Below are 11,598 nucleotides of genomic sequence, written 5' to 3' on the forward strand. Positions count from 1 at the left end.
TTTTTTTGTTAGCCACGTGAATATAGCTGGTTCTGTGTGGCAACATTTGTAATCCTGCTTAGCGGACGGACATTACCAATATATTTAAGGGCTCTCGTAAATCAAGGTTCTGCTTCTCCAAGTGTACATAAGTGAGCCATATCGTGACATGAATGCGTGAATAGTGAACTGCACACGTGGTATTTCAGCTAATTTTTCACACCACTGGTGGGATATCTACATTAAGTAGTAAAGGGGCTAAAACTGAACCTTGTGCTACTTCATTGTTTGAGTTGATTTACGGAATTGTTCTCGGTTGAGACGGATAGAGAATTACCGAACCTTATGCAGCTCACATACAACTTTCGCATTATATAAAGGAGTCTATGGCTTCCATATTCCAAGGATCTTAGCGTGTGACAGGTTGTCATTTGCCTTCGCCACGTCCGTAGCCATCAGCATGCGTACAAGCGGCTACGAGGCGACACATGCATTACCTCTTCAGCCAGTGTAGCCAACCCAATTTCCTTGTGAATTCGGCACGGATGGATGCTTTACTGATTTCCAGCCGGCATGACAATCGCGTGGCAATGACCTTCTGACACATTGTGGAAATTGTGGGTGTCTGTGAGGTGGTCTGAAAAAATTGTATGCTGGTGAAAGGTTTTCCAGCCTTAGGTGTCGGGACCACGACCGAGTGCTCCCAGTCTAGTGGAATTTCCCCGCTTTGGCTTTCCTGATTTATTGTATGCAAAAAGACATAATAGCTTCTTCCTCTCATTTCCTAAAAGCTTCATACGGGACGCTATCATGTCCCGGCTTTGTTCTGTCGCTAATTCGTTGTTCTTTCGCTGTCGCTAATTCGTTGTTCTTTCGCTTCTTCAATAGCATCCAATAGCTCCAATGTGATAAATGGTGATATTTTTCCTGTCCTCTCTTAAGCGTCCTTTGTCGGCGACAAGTACGCTGCGAAAGATTTGCAAAGAAAAGCAATGCTTTTTGGTATGCAAACTTCTTTGGTAAGAGCTGTGGAGAGAGCCGGAGATTTTCAGCATGTTCTTGAATCCTTCGCTCTTCTTTTCATACCTATGAAAGTCGTACTGAGGGCCCTATTGTTTTTTCCTGTGTTCAAGATACTGCAGCAGTATGTCCACCTGTTGTAGATCGGTTGCCTCTCATGGCAGCGTGCTTGAGCAGTAAGTCGGTTTACCGCTAACTTAATTTGGATGTCCTGAGGGTGCCGAGTGGCCTGTATCTCTTCCTGCGTTCGACGAGCCTAAACGTTGTAGGTGAAGGTCGGTAATTGGCTGATATTCACTTGGTGTCCTATAGACCACCAAATTTTTGTTTACCCTGGAAAGAAGGGTCGGGTGCGCTCCTACTCACACCACTAGGCGCTGTCTGTCGGCGCGAGTGGTCGAATGCGGGTTCCGCGGGCACTCCGCGTTGAACGTGTTTGTGTGGTTCGTGCTACCTTGCTCTTTGCATCCATAGTCGGCGCGCTGCACTGTATGCCTAGCGTATGTCTGCGTGTACTGTGTCTCACATTTTCCTTCTACCAGACATTACTATGGATATCTGACGTGCACTGCTGCTCGTTAAGGTGACACCCTGTAGTTTACCAGGTAGTGTACGGACAGGAAACTGGTACTTATTTGCAGAAACCTGCGCTGGTTTGTAGTTTTTTTACCGTATTTTACATGCGCTGCAACTCATAATATAATGTAGCGGAATGTAGATTTATTGCTTTGAAAATCATGAAGTGGTATGCAAAAGGTAACCGGATCGTTAAGCTGTGGACTGAAGGTTTTCTAGGCGAAACACACGTCTTCGATCGCCAATAGTTTATCTTCGCCATCCACACGCTTAACTGCTCTTGTTCTCATTACGCACATTCCGTGTGCGGCAAACTAGACACGACCGCTACTACCAAGTGAGGTTTCCTATTCTGTATGTCAGAGGTATCGGCAGGTTAAATGGTTGACCGTAGTACCTATCTTGCGTTATCTGTCTGAGTCTCGGCAAGGTATGCACGATTTTATTACATTCTATGACACTTGTCAAAACTGCTACGCGTCGCTATTGCACGCGCCGAGAACCTTCGAATAAAATAGATGCAACTTCGGGCCGCAAAATTTGTGGAAGGTGGCTTCTCTGCTAATATTCAATATTTGATGAATTATGAGTGAAGAAAAGCTACATTTTTATGCGTGTGCTAGCATAAAGCACGACAAAACTTGTCCTCTGTTAGCCCTGCGATTCAGCTGAGCTCACAACGATAATTTTCTGATATGACTGACGCACCGTCACGGGAGCGACAGCACAGCCGTATTTCTGAGGGTGCTTTTGGCTGGCAGTAAGGATAAGGAGCCCGTTGAATTTAAAATTGCGTGCTAGCCATCACTTATGCTTCATACAAAAAGCAATTTCGTGGTAATTTCACTCTCATATCTCCCACCTGTATTTTGGTTCACCTGTTTCTGTTACGCTATAAAGATTGGCTCCATTAGGACAAAACGTTTGCAAACGTCCCTCTCTGTAGCATCTGCGGCAGTGCATCGGTATCGTTCTGTACTGTTCGGGGCGTACAGGCAATCTGTTACAGTACATCTCTCAAGGGAATTTGGTCCCTGTAACGTAACACGAAAGGTGAGGTTGCTCCCCATGGGACGTGCGGCGAACAATATATGCTCCCGATATGAGGCCTCTTGCCACCGTCGCCAGGGAATCGGTTAGATCACTTTATACAGGAAACAGATGTGAGTGTTCGTACCCGATGCTAAGACTGAATGGTAGAGGCTCCTCGGGTGAAACTGGTGTCTGTGTTACCGTCCACTTTTTTCGTGAGTCCTCAAGTAAGGGTTAGTACACAATGACGCTGTCTAGACGTCCTACGACTGAAGAAGCCTTGGTGCGCTCTAGTTCCTAGTGTTGGGTCAATTTTCTGCCGGATGGTTCTGTTGGGTATCTTGGCAATAGCAAAGTGCACTGTTGGCCTGATAGCCACTTAGGAGGAGTGCTGAAGGGAAGGAGTTGGGTAGTTGCGAACTGGCCTATCAGGGGCAGCCCTTACCTTCTGTGCCAGTGTCGTTTGAACTGGTGGCCCAGAAACAGAAGAGCCAGTAGCTTGCTGTTGCACCATTATAGCCTGCGGTACGTCTATGTATTCCTGGGTAGTAGCACGTTTTTTATCCGCGAACTAGTGCTGGCTAGCATGTCGCGTTGCGACAAGGACCTCCCTGCAGCTGTTGTCTCGCGACCACAGCGGACGCCTCTCAGAAGACCCATTCGGCAGTTCTATTGCGTACCAGGCGGTCGCAGCGGCAACCTGACGGTCCAGGAGCGTCTCTAGCCTTGACGACTCATCAGCGTAAAGAAAGCACGCCTCTAGAAGGCCCACCAGCCGATCCGCGTAGAACTTTGGCGGCTTTTACCTAGTGTATCGAGTCTGTGAACTACCATCTTGCCGCGCGGTGGGTGGTTGGCCTTCAAGGTCTTCTTTAGGAGCTTTGTGGCACTACTGAAAATCTTATACTGCGATAAAAATTAATCTCGCAAAGCGCAACGTTAGCATGACACACCGCGATAGGGGGTCTTCCTTTTCTTAGCGCGAAATTAGAGGGGGTCGCAAGGCACCGGCTATGTTCACGGGGTGGCCGCGCGACCGCTCCCACGTGGATGCCGCTCCTTGCGGTGTGCCACCCTGGCCGCTGTTCTTCCTCGTGCGGCCACTGTCGGCTGCATAGTCATTTTTTTACTGCACCAACGACGACAAGCGCGCTCAACCCGCGAAACCTCAAATTAACAGGCAGCACTGTAAAAAAAATAGAAAGCTGCATCTTTTATAACTTACTTCTGAAATGTCAAGGGTTCCGGCAGTCTGGGCGCTGTGTGAGGAAACTTCTTGAAGCGGATGCTTTGGCGAGAGAATTCGGAAAAGACAAGCCACAGAAGCCCCAGCAACGTCAGCAGAGCAAATGGCTGGACAAGCTTGATGAAGCACCGATTCTTCAGGAACATGGTGGCTGTAATCAAAGCAACATGTGACACGCAAGATGTGTGAGCTACATCATGCTCCGACATCGCTACGGTGCATACGCGATATTGCTGAAAGTGTATCTCCCATGCATGCATGCATCCAACGAAGAGAGCATTGTTACTGTGTCTTTTAAAGTTGTTGATTTTTCTTTTCATCGGCAGTCGCTGCTTTAGTACCGGTTGCTCTGCTTGAAGGCTGCATACGCAGACTGAGACGCAGAGTGAGTGCTGTGCACAAGGCTTAAAGGAGGTTCGCTGATATTCCTTCAACGCTAAATGTCAGCGCACTACTGTTTAAAAAATTGAAGCCAAAATATTATGGTCGCCTCAAGGATTTGAAGAAATGCCTCAAGCTTGAGGGCAGTCCTGGTACTGAAAAACAGCTACGCAACCGATGAGGAAGAATACGCAATACCGACGACAAAATGTACCGGGGGAAATAAAAGGCAATAAAAAACGCGATTTTTATCGAGTCCTGTTTCAAAACTTTCATGCTCGTAATTTCTAATGTACGCATCTGCACACAAAGATACTTCACGAAGCCAAATAGCACTAAACATTCACTAGGTCCACTTTTTATTCAGTTCGAACCAACGACCCTTCGTAGCATGTTCTGTGCGTGCGCTTGCCTCGCAATCCGAAAGGTCTTGGTTCAATTCCCTGCATCTGCACAAGAGTTTTCTGTTTGGAGATTTTCGTGTTACTACTCCAAGAACACAGACACTGGCTTTTCTGCTATACGAGCTCTTTAACGCTATCGCGTTGAAACATACCTCCGTTTACTGCGCGTGTGCAGCGGGATATTCAGCGATGGCACCTTGATAGCTTTAACCCCATTTTATGACAAATACCTACGTTAAAACGACCGTGTGGAAAATTTGGTTAGGCAAACACCGCGACGGCAACAAAGGAAGCTAAAGTTCTAGACAGCAAAATGCGCTGTGCACTTCGCCGTCATGTGACGGACTCTATGCGCACAAGGGCGAACGCCGCAATCACTAGTTTTTGCCACGGCGTACACAAGAGGGAAAAATTCGTACTGCGACAAGCGACGCCAGAGCGCTCAGCTCCTTGCTCGTCCCGCGTGTAACGCCAAAGTCGCATAACCGAACGCTCTTAATTTTCGCTGTAAATCAGTTGTGGTAGTTGCGCGTGGAGTATAACGTCTGAAAGCTATGCAGGGTCTGGTTTATGTTCGGTTGTGGCTCGTCAGTTGTCTGTAATTTTAACCTTTTCAAATGAGTTTCGCGCTTACGCAATCCACTTCTCTTTATTATTATTTTTTCTATCATAGCATTAGCATTAAAACCCTCACATTATCAAAACCTGTCTGTCTGGTGTTATGTGAAGCCGTTACCAACGAGAAGGTCTCTGCCACAACCCGGGCACCTTTGTCCTCGACCCGTAAATCGCCCTCCTACCTACCTAGCACCTAACAAACCATTCACGCACCAACACAAAAACCCACCGCCAACCATTTGCCTTCACCCACTAGCCACACACTTCTGCCAAAGGCCTACCTTTGCCGCCCAGAAGCCGTCACCACCACCAACAACCCACCTCCACCGTGCAGGAGACCCCACCTTTCAGAACAAAAATAGATGCCGGCCAGTTAAAAAGACCGTTGTTAATAATAATAATAATTGGTTTTAAGGAAAAGAAATGGCGAAGTATCTGTCTCATATATCGGCGGACACCCGAACCGCACCGAAAGGGAAGAGATAAAAGAGGGAGTGAAAGAGGAAAGGAAGAAAGAGGTGCCGTAGTGGAGGGCTCCGGAATAATCTCAACCACCTCGGGATCTTTAACGTTCACTGAAGTCACACAGCACATGGGCGCCTTTGTTGACGTTTCGGTTTCTAGCACAGAAGCCTTGTTCACTATGAATACATCCCAAAAGTGGATCCCTTAAGTATGCTTGAGTATTAGCCGCAAGAAACGTGCGTAGATCGGGCTTAGATTTCCGTCGTTTCGATTTAGCGTATATGACGAGGTCTGCATGATAACGAATTCCAGATGTAGGCGTGATGCGGTCAGTTTTAAACTTTCGACGATTCCCGCCTTGTCCCAGTCAATCTTGTGGTCATTCACGGCGGCGTGCTGTGTCGAAGCGTTATTATAAATATTTATATTTTTTAAGACCCTACCACACCCCATCCAGTCACTTTCTTCCTACAGACGCTCTCGTCTGCAAGACGCCCGAGCATCTCTAGGGCGTGAAGCGAGAGCGGAATAGAATTCAAAGCCGTAGCGATAAGACGATCCAACAACCAATGCAGCTAACGCCGACTCGTATCGTTACCTCGTTTGATCTCCCTGCAATTTTTTTTTCTAGTGGTTATGCCAAATACACAAAGAAAAAATTCAGGGGGCACTTTGGCGATCTACAGTGCGCGAGGCGAAAGCAAAACGGCCGAGGTGAAATTTCAGGGCTGGGTAGGCCAATCTGGGGTGATTCGGGCCAAATTTGGGGGTCATCATGCTGTTCGCCGTAGTCAAATTAGGCTGGATATCGATTTTGGTGCAAATCGGCCAAGGTCAAATTTGGGGGCGACCTGGGCCAAATTTGAGGGTCGGCACGATGTACCTCATAGTGTAATTAGCTGGACATCGAGTTTGGTGCAAATCGGCCAAGGTCAAATTTCGGAGGCCACCCGGACAAATTTGGGGGTCATCATGGGGTTCGCCGTAGTCGAATTAGGCTGAACTTCGATCTTGGTGTAAATCGGCCAATGTAAAATTTCGGGGGCCACCCGGGCCAAATTTGGGGGTCATCATGGTGTTTGCCGTAGTCGAATTAGGCTGGACACCGATTTTGGTGCAAATCGGCCAAGGTCGAAGTGTGAGTATGACGTCACTTTCGTTGTCGTGACATCCTGTTGGCGATGTAACGGACGGACAGGATCTCGACCGGGAGTATGGGCCATTGAAGGCTTTAGCTTTAATATGTCCTGGTGACCATTCCCGGTGTTGTCCCGGTAATGAAAACTCAGACTTGTTACGTCGACACGCTCACTATTAGCAGTATAGGCGCATTTTCCAATCCCACAAAAGGAACCATTAGCTTCCTGTGCGGCATCATCGACGTCGCCAATCCGCAGAGTTTTTTACTTGACATGCTCGAATTCACTTCACTCTACACGAGCAATCCGCTAGCAAAATCGATTGAGGCCGTTGTCACCGTTAACAGTGAAGGTGGTGTTCAGATATATTACTTTAGCTGGCCTGCTGAATCTGATATAACGTCTTGTGACCAACTAACTGTGACCGATTCTGAGTTTGTAACTGTGCCCTTACAATGGCTCCGTACAGGACTACTTTACTGTTTCGTATTTGTGATTAGGAAGAACTAGTTGGTTTTGATGGAGTCGTTGTTCATTCCGTTTTGTGTTGAATCCAAACTTTGTCTTCTCTCTAGCGCGAATATGAGTGATACTAGGGTGAACTAGGGGAGGTTTGTGCGATAACGTTTGTCTTGAACTGTTTTGTAGTGAACCACACGCGAGGAACGCCACTTTTTTCCCCGACATTTAGTGTCACCTTCAGAACTTCGTTAGAGATAAGTGGAAAGATATGCAAAGACGTCAACAAAACACGTGTAGCAGCGGGAAGACAGAGGATTAAAGTATCTAGAAGCATCGCGTTACAAGTACGCCTAGCAAGACCTACAATATGACGTTCTTTAGTAAGTTCAGTATAGAACAGAGCATGTTGAGAACAGGGTGGCCCTTGACGGGCGGTTCAGATCGCCACAACAACGGTACACCAGAAAGCGTCACAAGCATTGGCGCCATGTGCGAATCGGTAAAAGGTACGGCACTGCAGAGAAAGAGGAGGGTAGGGCTCACCACAGAACACGTGCGGCCAGGACATCACATAGGATGAGCATGAAAAAAGTCTGCAAACAAAAAAGACACACTCAGCAGGAAATCGAGATTCGACAATACATAGTTGTTTAATTTAATTGGTTTTTTGGGGAATGGAAATGGCGCAGTATCTGTCTCATATATCGTTGGACACCTGAGCCGTGCTTAAGGGAAGGGATAAAGGAGGGAGTGAAAGAAGAAAGGAACAAACAGGTGCCGTAGTGGAGGGCTCCGGAATAATTTCGACCACCTGGGGATCTTTAACGTGCACTAATGTCGCACAGCACACGGGCGCCTTACCGTTTTTCCTCCATACAAACGCAGCCGCCGCGGTCGGGCGCGTTTTTATGGAGGAAAAACGGTAATGCGCCCGTGTGCGGCGGCTGCGTTTTTATGGAGGAAAAACGCTAAGGCGCCCGTGTGCTGTGCGATGTCAGTGCACGTTAAAGATCCCCAGGTGGTCGAAATCATTCCGGAGCCCTTCACTACGGCACCTGTTTGTTCCTTTCTTCTTTCACTCCCTCCTTTATCCCTTTTCTTACGGCACGGCTCAGGTGTCCAACGATATATGAGACAGATACTGCGCCATTTCCATTCCCCAAAAAACCAATTAAATTAAACAACTATGTATCCTATAAACCATCTGTAGACACTGCCAGTATGCGCCCGTTTGGTTTGTGGTTTTTGGGGAAAGGAAATGGTGCAGTATCTGTCTCACATATCGAGGGACACCTGAACCGTGCGTGCCGTAAGGGCAGGGATAAAGAGGGAGTTTAAAAACAAAGGGAGAAAGAGGTGCAGTAGCGGAGGGCTCCGGAATAATTTCGACCACCTGGGCACCTTTGAAAGAAAATTCAGGACGAGCTCAGAGAAATTAGGCTGAATGCCCTTCAACCAAGCAAGATCAGCTGTATGAAATCCCGGACTGAGGTCTAGCAAAGTTATCGGTCCCTGCAATCTCTGATCAGGTCATTCAATTCATGAACGTTGCACAGAGAGCTAAGGACGCCTCATCTACGAAAATGCCTTTAGTATGAAATATCTCGCAAACGACTCGAGATAGCAGTAAGCTCTTCCTGTGAGCCTCGGTTTCGTTCATGGTGGCCCCACCATCAGCGAAAACTCAAGCAAGAGGGGCGCAGAGCACGTCTTCAAGGAGAAATCATTCTGGGAGCATCGTTCATGCAAGGAGACTAGTCGATCAAGGAGTTGAGTTTTTGGCTGGAGGAGGTCACTGTGCCATCGAGAAAAGCCTGAACTACGAAACAAGGTAGTGTACAAATCGTCAATAAAATACTAGGCATGGTGAATGGATACTCACAGGTTTCAGCAGCGGATATCAGTTTTGGCAAGGTGGCAGCTCTGATCGACTTCTTGTTGTTGTTTACCTCACAAAAACCGACTTCTTCTTGTGCCTAGCATTCGAATCAGTTCATCACCATCCTCATCTTCTTTATGATGATGAGCTCAGGCATTAAGCACGCACCTCTGGCCCGGTATGTAGAAGCCAGCAGATCGGTTTTGTAATTTTTACCCGGCATTGTTTTCACGCAAAAAGAAAATTCTTAGCAATTCTTATGACGTGTAAATGCGAGAGCAAGTGTAACCGGCTTACACAGTGAGAGGGCACCTCAGTCGCGCTTTGAAGTACGTGACGGTGGGGACGCCATCGGTCTATTGCTTTAGGAGGGGTGATGACGTCATTTGCGTGCCACGTTTTGGCCACCAGTTTGAAATTATAACCGGCTCACGGGGTCAGTGCACACCTCAATCTCATGAGTAGGCCGTGGCGTACCACCTACGAATTCAAGCATTGCGCGTCTCGTTTTCTCAAACCCAGTGGAAGGTTTATACTGCGTTGAGAACCCGTCGCGGCGGCTCAGTGGTTAGGGCGCTTGGCTACTGAGCCGGAGTTCCCGGGTTCGAACCGGACCGCGGTGGCCGCGTTTCGATGGAGGCGAAACGCAAAGGGCGTCCGCGTGCTGTGCGATGTCATTGCGCGTTAAATATCCTCAGTGTGTGAAACTGTTCCGGATTCCTCTACTACAGCACCTCTTTCTCTCTTCCTTCTTTCACTCCCACCTTCCTTTTACTCCTCACGGCGCGGTTGAGGTGTCCAAAGAAAGGTAAGACAGTTACTGCGCCATTTGGTTACCTATAAAAAACGCACAATTTTGTGGAAACGAAAGGCGCATAACTGTCTTCCTGGGTCAGCGGACATCTCAATGATGACGTCATTTGCGTGTCCCATTCCGGCAACGGGCTTCTGAAGACGGCGGCGTTTTCGCAAAGTGAACCAAGTAATGCTCTCGCAATAAAAATATATAAATGCTCCGGCAAAGTCATGAGGAGTGTCAACCTTGTCCTTCATGGGGTTAGCGTCTCACATGGTGGAACTAAAGTCCCTAAAAGGGTTGTCGTGGCGCACAGGCTATCTCGAACCCGAGCGCTATTTGGTAGCGTGACTGAGCCTTCGGGCTGAGGAAAGACTGAAGCTTTTCAGTTTGAAAAATGAAAACAAGCGTGTTTAATAGCACTTTTACGAAACTTATTTACACACTGAACAAAGAGCAGAGTAAAAAATTAGGAGTTCACAGCATCGAGTGACTGGACGAGATGTTTCGCCAAGGCCCAGAACGTCCTTTCGTGCTCAACACCGTCCTTAAAAGCCCCAAAATTCCGCCCCTCCATCAGGCGGTGGCCAATCCCATACGAGGCACATTTCACCAAGATGGGAACCAATCAGAGTAGTACAACACTGTAGTAGGCAGAGTCACTCGTCGCAGAGTCAACCCATGGGAACGGTCGAGGAGAAATCGCAAGTCCGCTGATAGTTCCTGTAGTGCAGCAACCGTTGTGCAAGCGGCTCCGTATCCTAGAAAACACGTTGTCCATGCGACGCCGCGGGCCACAAATGAAACCAGCGGCGAGCTGTCCACGGTGGGGCCGGCATCTGACAGAAACGGATAGTTACTTCATGGCTCCGGCCTTTTATTCCCCCGAACGGGCGCCCTTGTCCACTTACGGTCTTTGAACGTTACACCTATAATTTTCTTTTCATAGCTCGCTGCGTTGTCCTTAACTTGAGCTGAACCCTTCTCGTTAGCCTACATGTTTCGGCCCCGTAGGTGAGTACCGGTAAGGAAGGATTAAACAAACAAAAGTGTGGTAATTGAAAAATTGGTTTTTGAGGAAACGCAATTGCACAGTAATTGTCTCACATCTAGGGACACACCCACACCACGCCGGAAAAGAAGGTAGGAAGGTGAATAAACAAAAAAATGCGATTTCTGAACTGACTGCACCACCCTGAGGAGGGCCTCCGCATGAGCGCGAAACCGCCTACACGACTCGAGACCTGAAAATGCAGCTTCTTGTGGTCAAAACATTAAAAACTGGCTATTTGTATTAACCCGACATGGTGGCTCAGTGGTTAGGGCGCTCGTCTACTGAGTCGTGGTACCCGGGTTCGAATCCAACCGCGGCGGCCGTGTTTCGATGGAGGCGAAACGCTAAGGCGGACGTGTGCTGTGCGATTCCAGTGCACGTTGAAGATCCCCAGGTGGTCGAAATAATTGTGGGGCCCTACACTAAAGAACCGCTTTCTCTCTTTCTTCTTTCATTCTCACCTTCCTTCGTTACGGCGTGGTTCCGTTGTCCATTGAGAAAAAAACTGAAAATTTGTTGTCGGGGAAAGTAAATGGCGGAGTATCTA

At 47.9% G+C, this 11,598-nt stretch overlaps 1 protein-coding gene across 1 annotated transcript in view; it reads right to left on the minus strand.

Moving 5' to 3' along the window:
- LOC144109919 (alpha-(1,6)-fucosyltransferase-like) overlaps positions 1-9,310 on the minus strand; it is a 43,573-nt gene extending 34,263 nt beyond the window's left edge. The window contains exons 1-3 of the mRNA XM_077642689.1: positions 9,205-9,310; positions 7,866-7,915; positions 3,833-4,004 (exon numbers count right to left, since the gene is read on the minus strand). Of these exons, the coding sequence (XP_077498815.1) occupies positions 3,833-4,004; positions 7,866-7,890 (197 nt within the window). The 5' untranslated portion in view covers positions 7,891-7,915; positions 9,205-9,310. The remainder of the gene's footprint in view (positions 1-3,832; positions 4,005-7,865; positions 7,916-9,204) is intronic.
- Between the last annotated feature and the right edge of the window lie 2,288 nt (positions 9,311-11,598).

The sequence above is a fragment of the Amblyomma americanum genome, chromosome 11 (genome assembly GCF_052857255.1).
Source record: "Amblyomma americanum isolate KBUSLIRL-KWMA chromosome 11, ASM5285725v1, whole genome shotgun sequence".
NCBI lineage: Eukaryota > Metazoa > Arthropoda > Arachnida > Ixodida > Ixodidae > Amblyomma > Amblyomma americanum.